The 26,493-nt window shown below is 48.3% G+C and overlaps 1 protein-coding gene across 1 annotated transcript in view; it reads right to left on the bottom strand.

Annotated features, from left to right (window-relative positions):
- The window catches only part of VPS8 (VPS8 subunit of CORVET complex), a 932,181-nt gene that overhangs the window by 857,411 nt on the left and 48,277 nt on the right, over nt 1-26,493 (bottom strand). The window contains exons 3-4 of the mRNA XM_030209561.1: nt 20,240-20,308; nt 5,753-5,883 (exon numbers count right to left, since the gene is read on the bottom strand). Coding sequence (XP_030065421.1) covers nt 5,753-5,883; nt 20,240-20,308 — 200 coding nt within the window. The remainder of the gene's footprint in view (nt 1-5,752; nt 5,884-20,239; nt 20,309-26,493) is intronic.

Raw genomic sequence — 26,493 nt, 5'->3', positions numbered from 1 at the left:
AGTTGGTCTTGAGACCAGACTCAAACAAGTGCAGAAGGTAGTCAAGCAGGGTCTGTGTAGGACAAGAGCGAGGATCTAGGGCCTTGCTGTCACACCAGACGGCAAACCTCCTCCATAAAAAGAAGTAACTCCTCTTAGTGGAATCTTTCCTGGAAGCAAGCAAGATGCGGGAGACACCCTCTGACAGACCCAAAGAGGCAAAGTCTACGCTCTCAACATCCAGGCCGTGAGAGCCAGAGACTGGAGGTTGGGATGCAGAAGCGCCCCTTCGTCCTGTGTGATGAGGGTCGGAAAACACTCCAATCTCCACGGTTCTTCGGAGGACACTTCCAGAAGAAGAGGGAACCAGATCTGACGCGGCCAAAACGGAGCAATCAGAATCATGGTGCCTCGGTCTTGCTTGAGTTTCAACAAAGTCTTCCCCACCAGAGGTATGGGAGGATAAGCATACAGCAGACCTTCCCCCCAGTCCAGGAGGAAGGCATCCAATGCCAGTCTGCCGGGGGCTTGAAGTCTGGAACAGAACTGAGGGACTTTGTGGTTGGCTCGAGATGCAAAGAGATCTACCAAGGGGGTGCCCCACACCTGGAAGATCTGGCGCACTACTCGGGAGTTGAGCGACCACTCGTGAGGTTGCATAATCTTGCTCAGTCTGTCGGCCAGACTGTTGTTTACGCCTGCCAGATATGTGGCTTGGAGCAACATGCCGTGACGGCGAGCCCAGAGCCACATGCTGACGGCTTCCTGACACAGGGGGCGAGATCCGGTGCCCCCCTGCTTGTTGACGTAATACATGGCAACCTGGTTGTCTGTCTGAATTTGGTGGGACAGCCGATCTCTGAAAGCCTTCAGAGCGTTCCAGACTGCTCGTAACTCCAGAAGATTGATCTGCAGATCGCGTTCCTGGAGGGACCAGCTTCCCTGGGTGTGAAGCCCATCGACATGAGCTCCCCACCCCAGAAGAGATGCATCCGTAGTCAGCACTTTTTGTGGCTGAGGAATTTGGAAAGGATGTCCCAGAGTCAAATTGGACCAAATTGAGAAAACTCGTGGACAGGTGGATCACGTCTTCTAGATCCCCAGCAGCCTGAAACCACTGGGAAGCTAGGGTCCATTGAGCAGATCGCATGTGAAGGCGGGCCATGGGAGTCACATGAACTGTGGAGGCCATGTGGCCCAACAATCTCAACATCTGCCGAGCTGTGATCTGCTGGGACGCTCACACCCGAGAGACGAGGGACAACAAGTTGTTGGCTCTCGTCTCTGGGAGATAGGCACGAGCCGTCCAAGAATCCAGCAGAGCTCCTATGAATTTGAGTCTCTGTACTGGGAGAAGATGGGACTTTGGATAATTTATCACACACCCCAGTAGCTCCAGGAGGGCGAATAGTCATCTGCATGGACTGTAAAGCTCCTGCCTCGGATGTGTTCTTCACCAGCCAATCGTCAAGATAGGGGAACACGTCTACTCCCAGACTGCGAAGCGCCGCTGCTACTACAGCCAGGCACTTCGTGAACACTCTGGGCGCAGAGGCGAGCCCAAAGGGTAGCACACAGTACTGGAAGTGATGTGTGCCCAGCTGAAATTGCAGATACTGCCTGTGAGCTGGCGGTATCAGGATGTGCGTGTAGGCGTCCTTCAAGTCCAGAGAGCATAGCCAGTCATTTTCCTGATTCATGGGAAGAAGGGTGCCCAGGGAAAGCATCCTGAACTTTTCCTTGACCAGATATTTGTTCAGGGCCCTTAGGTCTAGGATGGGACGCATCCCCCCTGTTTTCTTTTCCACAAGGAAGTACCTGGAATAGAATCCCAGCCCTTCTTGCCCGGATGGCACGGGCTCGACCGCATTGGCGCTGAGAAGGGCGGAGAGTTCCTCTGCAAGTACCTGCTTGTGCTGGAAGCTGTAGGATTGAGCTCCCCGGTGGGCAATTTGGAGGTTTCGAGGCCAAATTTAGGGTGTATCCTTGCCGGACTATTTGAAGAACCCAACGGACGGAGGTTATGAGAGGCCACCTTTGCTGAAAAACTTTCAACCTCCCCCCGACCGGCAGATCGCCCGGCACTGATACGTTGATGTCGGCTATGCTCTGCTGGAGCCAGTCAAAAGCTCGCCCCCTGCTTTTGCTGGGGAGCCGTGGGGCCTTGCTGAGGCGCACGCTGCTGACGAGAGCGAGCGCGCTGGGGCTTAGCCTGGGCCGCAGGCTGTCAAGAAGGAGGATTGTACCTACGCTTACCAGAAGAGTAGGGAACAGTCTTCCTTCCCCCATAACGTCTACCTGAGGAGGTAGATGCTGAAGGCTGCCGGCGGGAGAACTTGTCGAAAGCGGTATCCCGCTGGTGGAGCTGCTCTACCACCTGTTCGACTTTCTCTCCAAAAATGTTTGTCCACTATCGGCAAGGGGAGGTCCGCAATCCGCTGCTGGATTCTATTCTCCAGGTCAGAGGCACGCAGCCATGAGAGTCTGCGCTTCACCACACCTTGAGCAGCGGCCCTGGACGCAACATCAAAGGTATCATATACCCCTCTGGCCAGGAATTTTCTGCACGCCTTCAGCTGCCTGACCACCTCCTGAAATGGCTTGGCTTGCTCAGGAGGGAGCTTGTCCACCAAGCCCGCCAACTGCCGCACATTGTTCCACATATGGATGCTCGTGTAGAGCTGGTAGGACTGAATCTTGGCCACGAGCATAGAAGAATGGTAGGCCTTCCTCCCAAAGGAGTCTAAGGTTCTAGAGTCTTTGCCCGGGGGCGCCGAAGCATGCTCTCTAGAACTCTTAGCCTTCTTTAGGGCCAGATCCACCACACCAGAGTCGTGAGGCAACTGAGTGCGCATCAGCTCTGGGTCCCCATGGATCCGGTACTGGGACTCAATGTTCTTGGGAATGTGGGGATTAGTTAAAGGCTTGGTCCAGTTCGCCAGCAATGTCTTTTTTAGGACATGATGCATGGGTACTGTGGACGCTTCCTTAGGTGGAGAAGGATAGTTCAAGAGCTCAAACATTTCAGCCCTGGGCTCATCCTCCATGACCACCGGGAAGGGGATGGCCGTAGACATCTCCCGGACAAAGGCCGCAAAAGACAGACTCTCGGGAGGAGAAAGCTGCCTTTCAGGGGAGGGAGTGGGATCAGAAGGAAGGCCATCAGACTCCTCGTCAGAGAAATATCTGATGTTCTCCTCCTCCTCCCACGAGGCCTCACCATCGGTATCAGACAAGTTCATGAACCTGTGTCTGAAGCCGTGCCCGACTCGACTCCGTGGAAACACGGCCACGGTGGGAGCGTCGAGAGGCAGACTCCCTCGCCAGCACCGGCGAAGCTCCCTCCGCCAACGTCGTCGGGGAGCCTTCCTGGCAGGCGACCACAGCCGGTACCAGACCTCACCCCGGGCAAGGGGCCAGCCGGCGCCTCACTCGACGGTACCAGTGGCGCAAGCACCCCTGGTACCGGAGGGGAAGGTGCGAAATCGCGGAGACGCGCGAGGGTCAACTTGAGGGGCGCAAAACAGCGGTAAAACACGACCGTCCCGAGCGCCGACAAAAGAAGACTGACGAACACGAGCCGGTTCGAGCGGGAAGACAGCCGCGCATGCGCGGTGCGCATGGGCGCGCGAGGACTAGCAAAGGCCTTTGCTAGTGAAGTTTCCGATTGGAGGGGCTGTTGTGGACGTCACCCATCAGTGAGAACAAGCAGCCTGCTTGTCCTCGGAGAATATAAAATTAACTTGTTCGCGGATGACATGCTAATATTCTTGCGCCAGGCGACTGGGGGGGCGGGGCGGGTACCGGTGCACATTGGCCTCATTCAGCAGTTTGGGACCTTCTCCGGGCTAAAAATCAATTTTGAAAAGTCGGAAACAATGGCGATCTCTACTAATTGTGCATGCAAGCGCCTAACCAACTTCCCCTTAGCCTGGACACCAGGTCCTATGAAATATTTAGGTATATTCCTGTTCTTGGACCAAAATGTCATATATAGAAAGAACGTTTGAGAGAAATTAGAGGTCATAAAGGGCCTTTGCCTAAGGTGGAAGGAATTTCCCATCTCATTCCTAGGACGGATGGCGTTAGTTAAAATGGTAGTTGCCTAAAATTTTGTACCCTCTCCAAATGATACCACTATAGGTTACAGGCAAGGATGAGAAACAGTATTGCGGACTAATATCTTCATTTATTTGGGGGGCAAAACGGGCACGCATAGGGCAAACTAAACTGACCAGAGAGAGGGGAGGGGGGGAGTGAGCCTGCCTGACCTCAGATTGTATAACTGTTGCAGCGGCATTGCAGTGGATCCACAAACTCCATACTGGGCAGTTCGCATTTGCTCCCCCAGGCGTGTGGAAAGTGGCTGTTTCTCCATATTCGGTTTTTAATGCTATTCACTCTAGGGGGGCTCGAATTAAACTGTCTCCACTGTTGCGGCCCATTGGAATGGCATGGGAGTGGTGGGGAGGTCGTTTGGGGGGTGCAGTGGGCCCTTCCCCTTTTATGGAAATTTGTGACAATCCGAGTTTTCCTGCAGGGCAGGTCAAATCGCAGTTTTTAGCATGGTCACACCGGGGGTACCGATATGTGAGACAGCTGTTGGAGGCGGAAGGGGGTCAATACCCATCTCTCACAACATGCAGGGACTTCTGGAACCTCCCCCAGAACTCATCCTTTCCATATATGTAGCTTAGGCACTACATCCATACACTGAAGGGAGCGGACCGGAAGATCCCAGCCTTTACTGCGCTGGATAAGGCATTCATCCAGACGCCCAGTAAGTATAATAAGTTATCTTACTGGTACCATATAGGCAGATCGTGGTGACCCTCCCCCTTCTTTGAACAGCTCTCGAGGCAATGGGGTGCAATGTTGGAGAAGGAGGTAACCTCACAGGAGTTGGGCTTTGGTATTCTGAAGATTGTAACAATTGTCAGTGTAGGAGAGGAACACTAGTACATCACTTTCTGGAATGTCATCTTTTGCAGGAATTTTGGCAGGGAGTCCAGGCTCTTTTGGAGGAGGTCCTGGGCTTCTCGGTGGAACAGTCCTATGGGATCCTGCTCATGGGATCGGACGCGGATCTGGTGGCACAGGACCTCTCTGATATGCAGTGCCGATTTATTGTGGTAGCTTTGGTGTTGGCTAAGAAGGTTATCCTGCAGCACTGGGTAGATAGTAATCCCCCTCCCATCGCTAAGTGGTATGCCAGCATGACACAGATGGGGTTGTGGGTGAAGGAGGGGTCTTTTAGTCCTGTCCAACAGAGTGCCCAAGCATATATCAACAACTGGCGCAGATGCCACAACTGCTTGACACAGCTAGTCACAAGCAAGGTGTAGACTCATTGCTAGAAGTGGTGCTCAGCCTCAGGGGTGGGAAGGGGGGGGAGGGAACTGTGTAAAAAAAGGAAAAAAAAAAGGGGAGAGGTTGACATGAATACTATGTTTTTGCTGGAAGTGCGTGTAACACAGTTAGAGCGGTACTTGTAATTGTTGCTCTCCATCTTAATGTTCATTGTTCCTTGGCACATTATTGTATATGAACGGTTTGCATAAGTGATATGGTTGTCTTGATGCTGATTATGTTATTCATGTGAATCTCCTGTCAATAAAAACAGTTTCAAAATAAAATATATATATATATTCTTATTTTGTTCTCATTCTTATTCTCATGTTTAAGAGAATAACATTCTCTTTGTGAGATATCAGATTTTGCCCCTCTGCTACAATAGAAGGATTTTGGTTTGGTATGCTCATCAATATAATACCTTTTCAAATGTGTACGGTCCCCACTGTCTGAGCTCGCCAAAGATGATGTATCACAAGAGTGTGTATCAACAGTTTCTATATTTAAGAGAGAAGGATCCTCCGGAATAAAAGACTCATCTTCATCATCGGTCTGTAAACAGAACATAAAAATCATTTGAGGTGCATAACTAGGGACAAGGATGGCACAGAAGAAAGCAATGTTGGAAAAGAATGGTTAAATACTTTCAGTTTACAGCACAGATTTCCTCTGTCATTCAACACAGTTTTGTTTTGTTTTTTACCTTGCATTAAATTTGATCCATTTGTTCTATGCTCAACATTTCTTCCCTAAGGACTCTTCTCCTTGCTCTTGTTAATACTACACTCGACTACTGTAATTCTTTACATCATGGTCTGCTAATATCTTGAATTCGCTGTCCACAGCTTGTTCGGAACACTGCTATTAAATTACCGCATGGCACGTGAAGACATGACCACATTACACCTTTATTCATTCTGGAACACTGGCTTCCAGTTTCTTTTCTGATTCCTTTTAAATATTTGATGATAGTATATCAGACCTTAAACTCTGGCCTTCCATATGTTGTCAAAACTTCTCATCCTTTATTCACCTCAGTGTGTAATACATTCTTCTCAACAACATTTATTCACTGTACCCAGTTTTCAATATACTTAGCTTGATTTGCTATGGTACACCTGCTTCAGCATCATTACTCTATAGAACACCCTCCCCCCTGATCTTTTTTCTTACTGACCATGGAAAATTGACTTTTTAGCCATGCCTTCCTTCTTGCTCCCTCTTTCAATATAGTTTTTCACTTTGCAGTGTTTTTCCCATCCCCCTTCTTTCCCTTCTCTCTATCAGAAATATTGTAATACTCTTCTCCATTTCTTACATTCACCCTTTGCATGCCCTGTCCTAGAGTATTGTTGTTGTTTTTTTTGTTGTTTCCCTCTGTCTGTAACCCCTTTCCCTTGAATATGATTTTAAACTGTAAACCACTTTGATGTTGTTTCTGTTCATATTGCAGTTTATCAAATAAATTTGGACTTGCACAAAAACCTCTCGCTATAAAACAAAGTTGCATACGGACAGGCAGGATACCATTCCCAATAACTGGGTGATGTCATCCAAAAAGCCCAAGACTGAAAAAGTGTTTACAAAGCTATAGAGCTTTCTAGAGGCTGAAGGCTCACTTTATGCCCTTGCACCAACCCTGCTTAGAAAGAAGTACCAGTACACCTACAAAACCACAAGCACCAGAAGTGCCTACTATTCTTTGGAGTTCAAGTAGGCCAGTTCCGATGAATATTTGACAGCTTGTATTCAAAGCTAAAGGTGATCAGGCTTTTCCTTAGTTACACCTATATTTTGTACGTGCAGGACGTCAGACTCCGAAAGTGGATTGAGGTAGCAGCGCCAGCTTCTTTGAACAGCACGGAGTGACGGAGCCTAGGACGAAGAAGAACTTAAAAGCGGCAGGAGGAAGCGGACCTTGGCTGGCGGGGGTTGGGGTCCCCCGCCAGCAAAAGTACCCACGGCAATGGCAGCGGTAGGGGGGTCCAGGGCGAAATCTGTGGCCCCACGCAGATACGCCCCTGATGTTACTATAATTTAATTTGCCTATTCCCAACTTTTTGCATCTGATATTTGGTCATCTTAATATAGTTATATTGTTGTTAAAATATAAGTTGTCTATGTCCAGTTACACCTGCTGATCTTGCTACCGAGTTATAATAGTCTCGTACTTGTAAAAATCGAAAACATTGTGTGTTCGGGAGGTGACACGTTCGCTTGATCACATCAAAAGTGGGAAATTGAGATCCCCCCTATTTCCGACAGTTGTCCCAAATATTGGACACCCCTTTGCTGCCAGAGCCAGAAGGAACCATGTTCCTTCCCTGCCGGAAAATCCGGGTTGTTTAATTAGAGATAGGGTTTGCCCTTCCAGCCCCCCCAATCACATTCCCTCCAACCATTTTTCACGCCTTTACCACTGCTTTCACAAATTGATTTCTACCCACCCTATGCCTTCTATGTCTCCGACCACCTACAAACACCGAAAACACATCAATGGGTGCGCACCAACTCTGCCAAAAACCAGGCAAGGTAAATCTGGCTGTCATAGTATAACACTCATGAATCCATCGCAGCGAAGAGGCTACATTATAGAACTGTAAATCCGGAAGCCGCAATCCACCCTGGCCCTAGCATGGGTTAGTTTAGTAAAGGCAATACGGGGACACTGAGTGCCAAATAAAAGAGCTAATAGTACTCCGATGCAGCCCTTCCTCTCTCTGCAATACCCAAAAAGGCAACATCTGGAGTGGATATAATATTTTAGGGAGACGTATCATTTTCACCAAAGCCAATCGGCCCATGAAGCCCACTAGTAGATCATTCCATCGCGCACACAATCGATGTATTGCTTTGAGTTTCTCAATGATATTTTTCCTATACATCCATTCATAATCTGCACTTAAACAGACCCCCAGATATTTAATCCCTGTTCGAACCCACCCCAGTGGAAAATTCACCAGGGAGGTACTACTACAAGGGAGACTAACAAGTAGGGCCTCAGAGTTCCCGGTTAATGCGAAGTCCCACAAACTCACCAAACTCCAGAACGAGCCTCATAACAACCGGTAACGTAGTGGTTATGTTATTAAGGAGTAGTAGCATGTCATCAGCAAACAAATTCACCCGATATTCAACGTCCCCCACTCGAACTCCCTCCAACCCCTCCTCCTGCCGAATCCGGGCAGCCAATGGCTCAAGAGACAACACAAATAAAAGCGGGGAGAGAGGGCACCCCTGTCTAGTACCCCATGGAATCCCTAATTTTAGTAATATAACTTTTGTCAGAGCGTGGACGCCACAACGATGCCAACAGTTTACTAGTTTTATTACCCCACCTATGTAATTTATACTTATATAGTCTAACATTGTACATCGCCAGCTCATTTAAAAGACTCTGAAGCTTCTTTCTCCTCTCTTGATACAAAACGCGATTGTTCTCTATTAGGCGCAGCAAAAATGCATGGCGAGCAGCTTGAAGTCAATCCGCCTCTTCTAAAGTGGCCTGTTCCCTTTTTTTATGAAGTGAGGAAGTAAATGCAATAATTTTACCCCTAATAACTGCTTTAGCTGCTTCCCAAAATATATGGGGTCCCACATTCTCCACACGGTTCTCATTAAGATAATCTAACCAAGTTTCCCGTAAATATGTCCTAAATTCGGCATTCTGATACAGAATGCGGCTCATGCGCCACCTCAGAGAGCGAGACACTGTACCCCACTTCATATCAACCCACACCGGGGCATGGTCCGAAACCTCAGCTTCCCCCATAGCTATCTGTGAGACAGAGCACAGTAAAGCCCTGGAGATCAAGATATAATCCAAGCGAACGTGTACTTTGTGCGGGTGGTAAAAAAAAGTAAATTCACGTTCCTCCTCGTGGAGTAAACGCCAGACATCTAGCACTGCCAGCTCCTCAACCATATAATTGATGCCCTTGTGCATATGGTCGCTCATAGGTTGTCTGGGTGGTTTGCAATCTATAGATGGATCACTGGTTATGTTAAAATCTCCCCCAATTATGAGAGGATATTCATCAAGCACAGCCACTTTGGCTCTAACTTGGGTAAAAAAAACTGATGAGAGGACCCCCAACCAGCAGTCGAATCAGGTCCGTGCACCACAGCCTCGGCGGCCCATCTGGGACTACGAGAACATTTGGACCCCGATGCAATGTAATTCTTTTCAACACGCAGCCTACCATGGGCAGAGGAGGGAAGACATACATTAGATGTGTCTTCAGCCAGGACTGCAGTAGGGCATCGATCCCCACCAAGCCCGGTTCTCTCCAATGGATGAAGAACATTATGCACTTTGGCATTCATTTTTGACACCATCAAGTCCAGAAGCGGAAAACCTCATCAGTCCACTATCAGCTGAAACCCTGCCAGGATAGGTCCCATTTTCCCGGGTCCAAGGAGTGCCTGGTGAGAAAGTTTGCCTCCTCTGTGATGTGTGCTGTCAACAAGAGGAGATTTTTCTCTGCCAAACTCGTGAGGCTGGTCACCTCCACTGCCATCGGATGACTGCAGGTGCTGCCTTTCTTGTTGAAATAAACCACCACCATCACATTGTCAAAGAAAATTCACACTGGGACCCCCAGTCGTGTAAAGCATCCGCACTGCCCTGAGCTCCAAGCGATTTAATCGACCATTGAGACTCTTGTTCTGTCCAAGTGCCCTGTGCCAGATGGAACTTGTAATGAGCTCCCCGACTTGCTGGTGTCCGTTGTCACCAGCTCCTATTGTGTTATCAGAAATGGAGCTCCAACAGTCAAATTCCTGGGTGAAAGTCACCACTGCATACTGTCTGGCAACTGGTGGCTGTCCAAGGAAGATGGTTGTATTTCTGTGACACCAGGAGACCACCGGCTCAGAAGAGATTCCTGTAATGGCCGCATATGAGCCCTTGCCCATGGTACCACTTCCACTGCAATTTGATTTGCCGTTTTGCAGTGGGGTTCTCAGTGCTTGCTCCTTCGGCACCCCGTTCACCGAGCCCACAGTATGGTTCAGTCCATTCTTTCATGCACCGGAGACATACTTTGTCTGCCAGATATCAGGCTTAAAGTTATATTTGTGACCCCTGAGGCAGGTGGCTGTGCCCACCGAAACACAGCCTGTGTCAGGTCCCATTGCACTGGTGCTTTTAATAAAGATTTGAAGACCTCATCCCCATGGCTGTCATTTCTTGATTGTACCACTTCCATCGCTGCCATCACTGACCCCAGAACCTGGACTTAGTCCCAGATCCTTTGCCTGCATTGACTGAGGAGCAGATAAATCTGTTGAACCAGCTTCAACCTCCTGCACTCCGTGAGAAAGAGCCTCTCCTTTGCTGTATCGAATAGAACACCCAGATATTTCAGCATCTACAAAGGAGATAGTATGCTCTTCTCAAATTGATCACTCAACCAAATCACTGCAGAAAGACAATTTTGTTGGCCACCACCACACTACAAATATGACAGCGCACAAATGAGCCAGTTCGAGATACGGGTGAAATCTGATTCCCTGGCGTCGAAGGAAGGACACACCACCACAGTAAACTTAGTGAATGTTCTTGAAGCCATGGCGAGACCAAAAGCTATAGCCCTGACCTGAAAGTGACAGCACAGCAGCGCAAAACGTAGAAACCTCTGATGCGGAAGACATATAGGTATACGCAAGACACCTCCTTAAGAATGAAGACTGTGAGAAATTCTCCCTCTTAAACTGAGGCTATGAATACTCTTAGTATCTCCATGCAAAAGCAGGACACTCAGAGGCAGCAGTTTAGACCTTTGAGATTTAAGACCAGAAGAAAGGTGCCTTCCTTCTTTGGGACAATGAAGTAAACGGAGTAACTGCCTTGTCCCTGTTCGGCCTGGGGAACTGGAACAATGGCCTGGAGTGCCAGCAATGAATCTACGGTGGCCTGAACCTCAATGTCTTGGTTCCCTTTCGACAAGGAAACTGCAAGAAGAGAGGAGCAAACAGCCAGGAAAACTCCAACTGGTAACCTTCTGTAAGAATACCCAGAACCCACTGGTCTGACATGAGTTTGGCCCACTCCTCCTGAAACTCCTGAAGATGTCCTCCCACCGGAGAAACAGAAGAGTGGAACAGCCACAAATCATTGTGTAGCTCTGGAGGCATTGGGCGACCTAGCTGAGAAGAGGACTTCCTATTCACACAAAAGGAAGTTTGGCATACCTCAAAATGGGAATTCTAATCATACTGCTCACGACGAGGCTGGTACCATCTACTGTCTCGAAAATGAGATTGAGAGCCCCCTGCAGACGGAGACTTCGGCTTATCCTCTACCAACCACTGTGGTTTAGTTTCCCCCAGCTCTTTCACCAAGTTACCAAGATCTTCTCCAAATAGCCACTTGCCCTGAAAAGGCAGTTTAACTAGACATAACTTGGAAAATGCATCCGCTGCCCAATGCCACAACCAGAGTTGTCAACGTACCGTGACAGCCAAAGGACATACTGCAGATCGTAACCCATAACGTGTCATAAATGGCATCCACCAAGTAGCCCAACCCTGCTTCCAGCAAGATGGTCTTCTTAGTGACAGCCTACCCAGGGAGTCCACTCTGGGAAGCTGCAATTTATCTTTCTCTTCCAGAACTAATGGGTAGTGGCAAGCCATTGCTCTTCCCACTCTCAGCCCCATGCCCGGTGAGACCCACTGCTGTCATCAGGTCCTGAATGTCTGGATGCATCAGGAAGGCCTTAGAAGGAACTCTAAGCCACCTCATGATAGAAGATGATGGAACTCCTAATGCCGAAGCAAAAGACTCCTCAATGGAAAGCACCACCAGTACCCTCAGAAAATAAGAGTACCAAGCTCCTCTTTATGAAACCACCCCAGTACTTTCAGATTATCCCCCTCCTCAGGAGTACCTGACTATATGTAAACCGCTTTGAATGTAGTTGCAAAAACCTCAGAAAGGCAGTATATCAAGTCCCATTTCCCTTTCCCTAATTGCTCCTTCAACAATGGATTTTCTGGCCACATCAGATAAGGATGCAGAAGCAAAGTGAGAGCCTCATCTGCCCATTGCTGGAGGTCTAAACAAGATCTCTTAAGAACAGGAGGGGCAGCTGGGCAAGAAACTGAAGCACCTTGCAGCAACTCTCACTGTCCCTGTTTCAGTAAATAGGCCTGGTGTATAAATTCTGTAGAAAACAAAGATCCCGATGCAGCTGAATGCTCTTTCGGGCCCTGAGGCTGTAAAATGGCAGCCGTGCTCCGCACATGATCAGAGGCTGCTCCCCACTGACACTCAGCCCTGACATAATGGCCCTGCTGGTGAGCCCAAAGACCCTGGCATATGAGGATGCTATGCAAAATACGAAGATGTGCTGCCTCCGACCATTTCTTCCATGTCCTGCAGGATTCCCAACTTGCAGGCATTCAAACTGCACATACTGCAGCGGGACATTTATCCACTCCTAACCTAGCTGAGATAATATTTAACCATCTCTCTGACCTCATGTGCAACATTCTTCAAATCAGTCACCTTACTTTCTTTACAATCTATATGTTACAACTTCACCCTACCCTTCAATATCAATTATAATGTTATATTGCGTATTGTGTTGACATTGCAAGTAGTATACCATGCCATACTTTGTATTGCTAGTTGAATATTTTTACTGCTGTAATTACCTATTGCTCATGTTTGATCTATTCTTACTGTACACCGCCTTGAATGAATTCCTTCGAAAAGGCGGTAAATAAATCCTAATGCATAAATAAATAAACTCCCCGATGTTGACTGGCGGGTCCCACAGCAGGAACACTACTTAACTGTCAAGTGTAGCACGTGTCCCAAGCAGGGATTCAGGATCCCTCCCCTACACCAAGTAAAACTTGCACCCCTCCAAGAGGTTCTGAGTCTAACTTTCGTTGGACTTACCACTGCTGGCTGCTCTCCCCCAAGTCTTACTCCAGATGAGAAAGGCTCAGGACTGATACTCTGTCCCACGCTCTCCAGAAAACCTCTTTCCTTTTTTTTTTTGTTGTTGTGCTGGAAAAAGGGAGAGCTCCACAGGAAATAGGGGAGAGGTGAAAGGAGGGAAGAAGTAAATTCGTGGGGCACCAGAGACTCTGCAGACTCAGCCACCAGCAAAGCTCAACTGGGGACTACATGACCAACTGGACCAGGAGCAAAGCACTCAGAACCAGTGTCTGAAAAGAACCAGAACCTGAAAAGTGTGTCCATCCACCTGCTACAGATAGAAAATACTGAGGAGCTAGACTACATGTGAAGAGAGATGTCTCAACTCAGTTTTCAGTTTTCTCTCTCCATCTGGTGGTTAATGGATACCACATTTTCTGGAATAGTGGGAAGCTCTACAATGGAACAATTTTCATGGTACGAAGATACAGTGAATGCTACATACCTGTAGAAGGTATTCTCCGAGGACAGCAGGCTGATTGTTCTCACTGATGGGTGACGTCCACGGCAGCCCCTCCAATCTGAAACTTCACTAGCAAAGGCCTTTGCTAGTCCTCGCGCGCCCATGCGCACCGCGCATGCGCGGCCGTCTTCCCGCCCGAACCGGCTCGTGTTCGTCAGTCCCGTATGTAGCAAGACAAAGACAAGGGAAGACACAACTCCAAAGGGGAGGCGGGCGGGTTTGTGAGAACAATCAGCCTGCTGTCCTCGGAGAATACCTTCTACAGGTATGTAGCATTCGCTTTCTCCGAGGACAAGCAGGCTGCTTGTTCTCACTGATGGGGTATCCCTAGCCCCCAGGCTCACTCCAAACAACAACCATGGTCAATTGGGCCTCGCAACGGCGAGGACATAACTGAGATTGACCTAAAAAATTTACCAACTAACTGAGAGTGCAGCCTGGAACAGAACAAACAGGGCCCTCGGGGGGTGGAGTTGGATCCTAAAGCCCAAACAGGTTCTGAAGAACTGACTGCCCGAACCGACTGTCGCGTCGGGTATCCTGCTGCAGGCAGTAATGAGATGTGAATGTGTGGACAGATGACCACGTCGCAGCTTTGCAAATTTCTTCAATAGAGGCTGACTTCAAGTGGGCTACCGACGCTGCCATGGCTCTGACATTATGAGCCGTGACATGACCCTCAAGAGTCAGCCCAGCCTGGGCGTAAGTGAAGGAAATGCAATCTGCTAGCCAATTGGATATGGTGCGTTTCCCCACAGCCACTCCCCTCCTATTGGGATCAAAAGAAACAAACAATTGGGCGGACTGTCTGTTGGGCTGTGTCCGCTCCAGATAGAAGGCCAATGCTCTCTTGCAGTCCAACGTGTGCAGCTGACGTTCAGCAGGGCAGGAATGAGGACGGGGAAAGAATGTTGGCAAGACGATTGACTGGTTCAGATGGAACTCCGACACAACCTTTGGCAAGAACTTAGGGTGAGTGCGGAGGACTACTCTGTTATGATGAAATTTTGTGTAAGGGGCCTGGGCTACCAGGGCCTGAAGCTCACTGACTCTACGAGCTGAAGTAACTGCCACCAAGAAAATGACCTTCCAGGTCAAGTACTTCAGATGGCAGGAATTCAGTGGCTCAAAAGGAGGTTTCATCAGCTGGGTGAGAACGACATTGAGATCCCATGACACTGTAGGAGTTTGACAGGGGGCTTTGACAAAAGCAAACCTCTCATGAAGCGAACAACTAAAGGCTGTCCTGAGATCGGCTTACCTTCCACACGGTAATGGTATGCACTGATTGCACTAAGGTGAACCCTTACAGAGTTGGTCATGAGATCAGACTCAGACAAGTGCAGAAGGTATTCAAGCAGGGTCTGTGTAGGACAAGAGCGAGGATCTAGGGCCTTGCTGTCACACCAGACGGCAAACCTCCTCCATAGAAAGAAGTAACTCCTCTTAGTGGAATCTTTCCTGGAAGCAAGCAAGATGCGGGAGACACCCTCTGACAGACCCAAAGAGGCAAAGTCTACGCTCTCAACATCCAGGCCGTGAGAGCCAGGGACAGGAGGTTGGATGCAGAAGCGCCCCTTCGTCCTGTGTGATGAGGGTCGGAAAACACTCCAATCTCCACGGTTCTTCGGAGGACAACTCCAAAAGAAGAGGGAACCAGATCTGACGCGGCCAAAAAGGAGCAATCAGAATCATGATGCCTCGGCCTTGCTTGAGTTTCAACAAAGTCTTCCCCACCAGAGGAACGGGAGGATAAGCATACAGCAGACCCTCCCCCCAATCCAGGAGGAAGGCATCCGATGCCAGTCTGCCGTGGGCCTGAAGCCTGAAACAGAACTGAGGGACTTTGTGGTTGGCTCGAGATGCGAAGAGATCCACCAAGGGGGGTGCCCCACGCTTGGAAGATCTGGCGCACCACTCGGGAATTGAGCGACCACTCGTGAGGTTGCATAATCCTGCTCAACCTGTCGGCCAGACTGTGTTTACGCCTGCCAGATATGTGGCTTGGAGCACCATGCCGTGACGGCGAGCCCAGAGCCACATGCTGACGGCTTCCTGACACAGGGGGCGAGATCCGGTGCCCCCCTGCTTGTTGACGTAATACATGGCAACCTGGTTGTCTGTCTGAATTTGGATAATTTGGTGGGACAGCCGATCTCTGAAAGCCTTCAGAGCGTTCCAGATCGCTCGTAACTCCAGAAGATTGATCTGCAGATCGCGTTCCTGGAGAGACCAGCTTCCTTGGATGTGAAGCCCATCGACATGAGCTCCCCATCCCAGGAGAGACGCATCCGTGGTCAGCACTTTTTGTGGCTGAGGAATTTGGAAAGGACGTCCCAGAGTCAAATTGGCCCAAATCGTCCACCAATACAGGGATTCGAGAAAACTCGTGGACAGGTGGATCACGTCTTCTAGATCCCCAGCAGCCTGAAACCACTGGGAAGCTAGGGTCCATTGAGCAGATCGCATGTGAAGGCGGTCCATGGGAGTCACATGAACTGTGGAGGCCATGTGGCCCAGCAATCTCAACATCTGCCGAGCTGTGATCTGCTGTGACGCTCGCACCCGCGAGACGAGGGACAACAAGTTGTTGGCTCTCGCCTCTGGGAGATAGGCGCGAGCCATCCGGGAATCCAGCAGAGCTCCTATGAACTCGAGTTTCTGCACTGGGAGAAGATGGGACTTTGGATAATTTATCACAAACCCCAGTAGCTCCAGGAGGCGAATAGTCATCTGCATGGACTGCAGGGCTCCTGCCTCGGATGTGTTCTTCACCAGCCAATCGTCGAGATATGGGAACACGTGCACCACCAGCCTGCGAAGTGCCGCTGCTACTACAGCCAAGCACTTTGTGAACACCCTGGGCGCAGAGGCGAGCCCAAAGAGTAGCACACAGTACTGGAAGTGACGTGTGCCCAGCTGAAATCGCAGATACTGTCTGTGAGCTGGCAGTATCGGGATGTGTGTGTAGGCATCCTTCAAGTCCAGAGAGCATAGCCAATCGTTTTCCTGAATCATGGGAAGAAGGGTGCCCAGGGAAAGCATCCTGAACTTTTCTTTGACCAGATATTTGTTCAGGGCCCTTAGGTCTAGGATGGGACGCATCCCCCCTGTTTTCTTTTCCACAAGGAAGTACCTGGAATAGAATCCCAGCCCTTCTTGCCCGGATGGCACGGGCTCGACCGCATTGGCGCTGAGAAGGGCGGAGAGTTCCTCTGCAAGTACCTGCTTGTGCTGAAAGCTGTAAGACTGAGCTCCCGGTGGACAATTTGGAGGTTTTGAGGCCAAATTGAGGGTGTATCCTTGCCGGACTATTTGAAGAACCCACTGATCGGAGGTTATGAGAGGCCACCTTTGGTGAAAAGCTTTCAACCTCCCTCCGACTGGCAGGTCGCCCGGCACTGACACTTGGATGTCGGCTATGCTCTGCTGGAGCCAGTCAAAAGCTCGTCCCTTGCTTTTGCTGGGGAGCCGAGGGGCCTTGCTGAGGCGCATGCTGCTGATGAGAGCAAGCGCGCTGGGGCTTAGCCTCGGCCGCAGGCTGTCGAGAAGGAGGATTGTACCTACGCTTGCCAGAAGAGTAGGGAACAGTCTTCCTTCCCCCAAAAAATCTTCTACCAGTAGAGGTAGAGGCTGAAGGCTGCTGGCGGGAGAACTTGTCGAATGCGGTGTCCCGCTGGTGGAGCTGCTCTACCACCTGCTCGACTTTCTCTCCAAAAATATTATCCGCACGGCAAGGCGAGTCCGCAATCCGCTGCTGGATTCTATTCTCCAGGTCGGAGGCACGCAGCCATGAGAGCCTGCGCATCACCACACCTTGAGCAGCGGCCCTGGACGCAACATCAAAGGTGTCATACACCCTCTGGCCAGGAATTTTCTGCACGTCTTCAGCTGCCTGACCACCTCCTGAAAAGGCTTGGCTTGCTCAGGGGGGAGCGCATCAACGAACCCCGCCAACTGCCGCACATTGCTCCGCATGTGTATGCTCGTGTAGAGCTGGTAAGACTGAATTTTGCCCACGAGCATAGAGGAATGGTAGGCCTTCCTCCCAAAGGAGTCTAAGGTTCTAGAGTCTTTGCCCGGGGGCGCCGAAGCATGCTCTCTAGAACTCTTAGCCTTCTTTAGGGCCAGATCCACAACTCCAGAGTCATGAGGCAACTGAGTGCGCATCAGCTCTGGGTCCCCATGGATCCGGTACTGGGACTCAATCTTCTTGGGAATGTGGGGATTAGTTAGAGGCTTGGTCCAGTTCGCCAGCAATGTCTTTTTTAGGACATGGTGCATGGGTACAGTGGACGCTTCCTTAGGTGGAGAAGGATAGTCCAGGAGCTCAAACATTTCAGCCCTGGGCTCGTCCTCCACAACCACCGGGAAGGGGATGGCCGTAGACATCTCCCGGACAAAGGAAGCAAAAGACAGACTCTCGTGAGGAGAAAGCTATCTCTCAGGAGAGGGAGTGGGATCAGAAGGAAGACCCTCAGACTCCTCGTCAGAGAAATATCTAGGGTCTTCTTCCTCTTCCCACGAGGCCTCACCCTCGGTGTCAGACACAAGTTCACGGACCTGTGTCTGCAACCTCGCCTGACTCGACTCTGTGCAGCCACGTCCACGATGGGGGCGTCGAGAGGTAGACTCCCTCGCCCGCATCGGCGAAGCTCCCTCCGCCGACGTAGTCGGGGAGCCTTCCTGGGAGGCGACGGCAGCCGGTACCGCACGCGTGGCACCCGACGCCGGAGACCTCACCTCGGGCGATGGTGCCAGCCGGCGCCACGCTCGACGGTACCGGTGGTGCAAGCCCCGCCGGTACCGGAGGGGGTAGGGCGCAACAGCTCTCCCAGAATCTCTGGGAGAACGGCCCGGAGGCTCTCGTTCAGAGCGGCTGCAGAGAAAGGCATGGAGGTCGATGCAGGCGTAGACGTCAGAACCTGTTCCGGGCGTGGAGGCTGTTCCGGGCTGTCCAGAGTAGAGCGCATCGACACCTCCTGAACAGAGGGTGAGCGGTCCTCTCGGTGCCGATGCCTGCTGGGTGCCGACTCCCTCGGCGACCCAGAGCTCTCGTGCCGACACGGGAAGGAGACCGATGACGATGCTTCTTCGACTTTTGGAACGAAGCATGTCACCGGAGCTTCCCGGCACCGACGAGGAGGACGTAGAATCCAGCCGTCGCTTCCTCGGGGCCGAGGCCGAAGGAGGTCGGTCTCGGGGGGGGCTGTACCGCAGGAGCCCTCAGGGTAGGGGGAGACCCACCCGAAGTCTCACTGCCACCAGCAGGGGAATGGACAGCCCTCACCTGCACTCCAGACGAAGCACCACTGTCCGACGACATCAGCAGACGAGGTCCCGGTACCACCGACGTCGATGCAGCTGTCCGATGTCTCAGCGCCGATGCAGAGGGCCGATGCCTCGATGCACTGGCGGCCGAGGATGAAGCTCTGGACGCTGAAGACGTCGATGCACTCGATACCCCCGGTGCCGATGCCGACGAAGAGCCCGAGAACAAAACGTTCCACTGGGCCAATCTCGCTACCTGAGTCCGCTTTTGCAAAAGGAAACACAGACTACAGGCCTGCGGGCGGTGCCCAGCCCCCAAGCACTGAAGACACGACGCATGCCTGTCAGTGAGCGAGATGACCCGGGCGCACTGGGTGCACTTCTTGAAGCCGCTGGGAGACTTTGATGTCATGGGCGGAAAAATCACGCCGGCGAGATCAAAAGTCGAAATGGCGGAAAGGCACCGAAAAAACAAGGGGAAGAAAACTTCGACCCGAGGCCTAAAAGCGGCCTACCCCGACGACGAAAGAAAACTTACCGGGGCGAAAAAGCTGAAAATAGCGGGGGGGAAAAGGACCGAAGAGTCCTTTTCCACACAGAATGGATTTTTTTTTTTTTTTTGAAACAACACGACGAACGCACGAGGTCGACTTTGCGGGGCCCGACACGGCGAAAACACGACTGTACCGAGCGCGGACAAAAGAAGACTGACGAACACGACCCGGTTCGGGCGGGAAGACAGCCGCGCATGCGCGGTGCGCATGGGCGCGCGAGGACTAGCAAAGGCCTTTGCTAGTGAAGTTTCCGATTGGAGGGGCTGCCGTGGACGTCACCCATCAGTGAGAACAAGCAGCCTGCTTGTCCTCGGAGAAGTAACAGTACAATATTAAGTAAGGAGGAGAAGATGTAATATCATTGTTTTGATATTTTGTAATTTCATTATTTAGTAATAGTAACATAGTAAATGTTTGCAGATAAAGACCTGCATGGTCCATCCAGTCTGCCCAACAAGGTGGCCAAAGTTGAATCTGGCACTCTGCACAGGTTCCACTTCATGATTAAACACTGATATACTTCATCTGTCTCTCCCTGACATAATGTTATGACTAGTTTATTGTAAACCATTGATATTTTATATTTTTAGTGGTCTATCAATAAACAAATCAACCTTCTAAGTTCTTATAATTCCAATTCTACTGCCATTGTGCGCCTTTTCTTACCTCATTCAAAATGCTTTCCAAAGTTGGAGGAGTATCAACTTGTGGGATATCAAATTCTTTGTCATCTATCTACAGAAAGAAAGAAAAAAAAGAAGAAAACCAAGTTCTGATTACATATTCATTTTCCTTTGCTCATGTCTGTCAACAAGCCTTACATTTGTCTTACAACCACACTGGTTTATTAGCGATAATGAACAACCAAACTGAAATAAAGAGACAAATAAATATGGCCAGAAAAAGACAAGCATCATCACTGAAAAACAGGATGGATCTCAAATCTGACAAAAAAATTATAAAAGCTTATTATCAGGACTGGAAATTTTCCCAGGCAGCCGATCACATTGGCATCTTAACATTCCATCCTGTCACCAAAGTAAAATGCTGCCAAATTCAGTTCTCTAACTTCTCTGTGTCACTTTGGGCCAAGGAGGAGGAGGAGGTGATCTATTGCTGGGCAGTAAAATTCTTCTTGCTGTCCTCCAAAGAAGAGCCCTGCAGCTGCCAGGGAATCTTTCGCATCCCTTTCCATATCATAAAGAATGGAGTCAGAAGGCTGGCGGTGTAGGACATGTTGAGTTACTGTAGCTGATTTTCCTACTCCTTTAACATATTGCTTAATTAAACAGGAAGCACACAGAGAAAGGAAAGGAATGTCAGGAATCAGACATGTGCAAACTCGGACCATCCCCAAGCTACTGGCATCTCAACTTCCTTTCTGTTGCATGAGATGGAGATAAAATTACAGGGAGTGTGTTTGGGGGGGGGGGGGGGGGGATATGTGAAAATATACATGGAAGAAGTGGAAGATGGAAAGAGGAGCACCAATTCCTCCCTCAAGCAGCCAGTTCCTTATCATCAATCCAAAAAAGAAGCAGAGAAACATAGAAAACTGTAAGCAGATAAAGACACGGAAAACAAAAGAAACAAAACTGCGGGCAAAAAATAAACAAACAATAATGGAAGAAGGGAAAAGGGAACTCGAACATGGGCAAACAAATATCACTGCAAAAAAATGCCGAAAGGCACAAAAAAAGCTCTTCCCGGACCGTGCTGTGAAGAGCAGCCACTCTCCTCCACGGTAAAAAAAGAACTGTGGTAACCACGCTCTCGAGGCAGGCGGGAAGGCACTCACTCACAAGCAGTGCAGCGTGCCTCTCGCACCACAAATGCTCTCTTCAAGCTTGTTAGAAGCTCTAGACCAGGCAACGCCAGATTGCGTTACCCAACTGTAAGAATTATGGTTTGCTTGTCCTCAGAGAATGATCCAACCAAGCTGTAGGAATCCAGTTTATATCTGAGACAGTGTGCTGCTGCGGCTAAGAAAGCAAATAGAATGTTAGGTATTATTAGGAAAGGAATGGAAAACAAAAATGAGGATGTTATAATGCCTTTGTATCGCTCCATGGTGCGACCGCACCTCGAATATTGTGTTCAATTCTGGTCGCCGCATCTCAAAAAAAATATAGTAGAATTAGAAAAGGTGCAAAGAAGGGCAACGAAAATGATAAGGGGATGGGACGACTTCCCTATGAGGAAAGGCTAAAGCGGCTAGGGCTCTTCAGCTTGGAGAAAAGGCGGCTGAGTGGAGATATGATAGAGGTCTATAAAATAATGAGTGGAGCTGAACGGATAGATGTGAAGCGTCTGTTCACGCTTTCCAAAAATACTAGGACTAGGGGGCATGCGATGAAGCTACAATGTAGTAAATTTAAAACGAATCGGAGAAAATTTTTCTTCACTCAACGTGTAATTAAACTCTGGAATTCGTTGCCAGAGAATGTGGTAAAGGCGATTAGCTTAGTTTGGACGACTTCCTAAAGGAAAAGTCTGTAGACCGTTATCCACTATTTCTTGGATAAGCAGTATAAAATGTTTTGTACATTTTTGGGATCTTGCCGGGTATCTGTGACCTGGATTGGCCACGGTTGGAAACAGGATGCTGGGCTCAATGGACCTTTGGTCTTTCACAGTATGGCAATATTTATATACTTACGATATAATAATCAAATAAGAAGAAAAAGCAACAGCATCTAAAGAGTGTCCCTTAATATGGGTAGGCACAAATTGGTCCCTTAACATGTGTAGGCATTTGGAAGAAATATTGTATGTCTGTTTCTTTAAATAAATGTAGGCAGTTGCAGAGATTTTATAATCAAGAAGTAAAGTGGGCTAAGATGGAATATTACTCTAAACAAGTATTGGAAAAAGGGAACAACACACAAACTTTTTTCTCTTTGGTGAAGAAATTAGCAGGGCAAGTTTTATTAATGCCTTCTTTGGGATCTCTGGGTAACTTTTTCTGCGATAAAGTAAGAAAGCTGCATTGATCTTCTTCACAAGTTGGTGGAATTCATAGCTCTACCAGTTTTAATTCACTACTGGTAAAGAAAAATATATTGCCGGTGACTCAATGGACAGCTTTTCAGTCATGTACTGTTACAAAGCTCTACAAAGTAATTACCGAAATTAAACATGCTTCTTTATTTTAGATCATATCCCTACTTCTTGGCTCAAGATTGCAAGGCATTGTCCCGTTGTTGCTACATATGATAACCAAAGTCTGAACTTGGGAATAATTCCTAATCTTTGGAAACACTCAATGGTTTGGCCAGTAGTAAAAGACATAACAGATCGCCTAAAAGTACAAAATTATAGGCTTATATCAAATTTGTCTTTTGCAGCTAAGATTGTAGAACAACTGGTGTTAGAACAGTTAGTGAACTTTGTAGAATCAACTAATATTTTGCATCCCCGGCAAGCAGGGTTTAGAGAGGGACACAACATAGAGACATTAATATCTGCCACGCTTAGTGAGGTATGTGAGCTATTGGATAATGGTGACAAAGCTTTGGCAATGCCAATAGATTTAGCCTCTGCTTTTGATTTGATAGATCCCCCATTATTATTACAATGCTTGAGAGACATTGCTATCTCAGGAACGGACTTACAGTGGTTTTTATATAATTTTTGAGTAATAGAACATTTCAGGTATCTTTAATTCGTACTATTCTTCAAAATACCAGATCAATTGTAGACTGCCACAGGGCTCTGCCCTACCTCCCATGTTGTTCAACATATTTTTATATCATTTGTTAACGTTACTACAAAGTTTGAGTGTGTCTGCTATGCAGTTGATATATTAATTATTGCAAGAATATGTCCACAAACTTTGGACAGGTCTAGATTGCAAGAAGAATTAAATGCTATGTCGTAATGGGTATGTGTACATCATTTAGTCTTAAACGTACAAGGATGTGTTGAATTACAAGATAGCATGATACCCCTACTACTACACCTGCATTATTTGGACTACCAATAACACCAGTAGGATCATTCAGATAACTGGGGGTGCTTATTGACTCAAAGTTGACCTCTGAAGATCAAATTAAGGAGGTACTGAGAGAAGGTTTTGTAATATTACTTGAGGTCATTAAAGTACATGTTTAATGAAGCAGCATTGTTACATGCTTTGGTGATAGCGTGGTTAGATTATGCAAATGTGATTTACCAGAGAATAAAATAAAAAGATTACAATTTTTTTTTTGTTACATTTGAACCCGTTGCTTTCCCACTCATGGCAGGCTCAATGCAGCAGGCAATGGAGGGTTAAGTGACTTGCCCAGAGTCACAAGGAGCTGCCTGTGCCGGGAATCGAACTCAGTTCCTCAGTTCCCCAGGACCAAAGTCCTCCACCCTAACCACTAGGCCACTCCTCCACTCCAAATTCTTCAAAATGCAGCAATTATATTATTAGGAAATAAATACAAATATTTATTTATTTTTGGTACATTTATACCCCACATTATCCCACAAAGCGAACTCAATGTGGCTTACAATATTACAAATGGTACAAGTCAGGGAGGGAACAGATTCAATAAAGTCAAAGGGAGGGGTAAGTACAAGTGGATATGATCACTATAATTAGTTGCCTATTAAATTAGGATTTATTTTAAGATGCTTCTATTGGCACACAAGGCTTTTTATGAATTGCAACCACGCTATTTAAGTACCTTAGTGATTCCATATATTCCAGGTAGGGTACTAAGATCCATGCAGGATTTTAGGATGGTGGTCCTATCTAGATCTAGAGTAAAGTGGGATTGGACAAGAGAGCACTTTCTCATGTTTGGCAACACGTTTATGGAATGACTGTAATCTGCTTTTTTCCATTACGTTACATGGAGTTTTATTCTTTTACATAATTTGTACTGTTATGAATTTGTTAACCACCATGATCTGATTAAGCTAGGTGACATATAAAATTGTAATAATAAACATAATAAGTGATGGCCCAGAACCACAAAACATAGAAACATCTGATGCAGCAGCCATATAGGTATATGCAAGTATGCTTCCTTGAGATTGAAAGCAGTGAGAAATTTTTCTGCTTGAACTGAGGCTATGACTGCTCTTAGTGTCTCCATGTGAACATGGGACACTCTAAGGCAGCAGTTTAGACCTCTTTGAGATTTAAGACCAGACGAAAGGTGCCTTCCTTCTTTGGGAGAATGAAACTGATAGAGTACTTCGTTCCTGCCCAACGTTCTGAAACAATGACCCTGAGCACCAGCAAGGAACCTACTGTCGTCTGAACCTCGACCACCTTGGTTCCCTTTAACAAGGAGACTGCAAGAAGAGAGCAGCGACCAGCCAGGAGAACTCCAACTGGTAACTTTCTGTAAGAATATCCAGAATACATTGGTCTGACCACATTTTTGCCCGCTCTTCCAGAAACTCCTAAAGATGTCCTCCCATCTGAGGAAGAGAAGAGTGGAACAGCCTCACATCATTGTCAAGCTCTGCAGGCATTGGGCACTCTAGCTGACTGAGAGGAAGACTTCCTGTTCACACAAAAGGAAGACTGGCATGCCTGAAAGTGAGACTTCTGACCATACTGCTCATGACCAGGCCGATACCATCTACTGTCTCAAAATTGATATCGAGAGCCCCCTGAAGACAGATGATCAGAGGCTTTTGGCTTATCCTCTGGCAACCACTGTGGCTTAGTATCTCCCAGACTGCACAGAACACAGTGGCGAGGCTGCTATTTGGCAAATCTCGATTTGAGGCAGCAGCACCCCTTCGTGAGAAGCTCCACTGGCTCCCGATCAAGGAGCGGATTGAGTTCATAGTCTGTGCCCTTACACACAAGATTATATATGGGGACGCTCCTGCCTATATGTATAGCCTGGTCGACCTCCCACCCAGGAATGCCGTGCAGTCCTCCCGCACCTACTTCAATCTCCACTTTCCTACCTGCAGGAACTTGAGATACAAGCTGCTCTTTGCCTCTTCATTTTGCTTCCAGTGTCCCCGTTATTGGCATGCTCTCCCATCATCGTTAAAAGAGACCACTGATCACAGCCTATTCAAGAAATCCCTGAAGACCTACCTATGTGATCGTTCATTCTCCTCAGCAGCTTGATCCTTGCATCTCCGCCTTCCTTTCCCATTCAGTTTTCCCTCCCTCCCCTTCACTACTTTTTTTTTCTCTCTTCTCTTCAGCTTTGCACTCCTGTTATTATGTTGTACTTTCTCCTGCATTGTACGCCACATAGAGCCCGCCTTCGTGGGAATATGTGGGATATAAATGTTCACAATAAATAAATAAATAAATAAGTTACCAAGATCTTCTCCAAATAGCAACTTGCCCCGAAAGAGCAGTTTAACTAGATGCGACTGATGCAGCATCTGCTGCCCAAATGACACAACCAGAGTTGCCAACATGCTATGATGGCCAAAGACATACTGCAGACAGTAACATGTCATTAACAGCATCTGTCATGTAGGCTAATCCCGCTTCCAGCTGGGCATTATGGCATCCAACTTGCATTGCCGACTGCTGATGCCACTTCAGACATGCTTTTGCCACAAACAAGCTGCACAGTGTCACTTGAAGGCTCGAAGAGGCCACTTCAAAGGCTTGTTTCAGCAAGCCTTCTAGCTTCTTATCCTGTAGGTCTTTGACGGAAATGCCTACTTCCACCGGCAAAGTGATGCAATGTATCTCTCTCCTCTGGAGCTAGAGGGTAGAGGCAAGCCATGGCTCTTTCCACTCTCAGCCCCACATCCAGTGAGACCCCTTTCTACTGTAATCAGGTCTTCAATGACTGGATGCATCAATAAGGCCTTAGAAGGACCATTAAGTCCCCTCACGATCAACAAAGATGGAACTCCTGATACCGAAGCAGAAGGCTCCTGAATGGAAAGCACCATCAGTACCTCAGAAATTAGAGTACCAAGCTTCTCTTTAT

Source organism: Microcaecilia unicolor, chromosome 7 (genome assembly GCF_901765095.1).
Source record: "Microcaecilia unicolor chromosome 7, aMicUni1.1, whole genome shotgun sequence".
Classification (NCBI taxonomy): domain Eukaryota; kingdom Metazoa; phylum Chordata; class Amphibia; order Gymnophiona; family Siphonopidae; genus Microcaecilia; species Microcaecilia unicolor.
The sequence above is the reverse complement of the archived record's forward strand: the minus strand, read 5'-3'. Positions and strand labels throughout refer to the sequence as shown.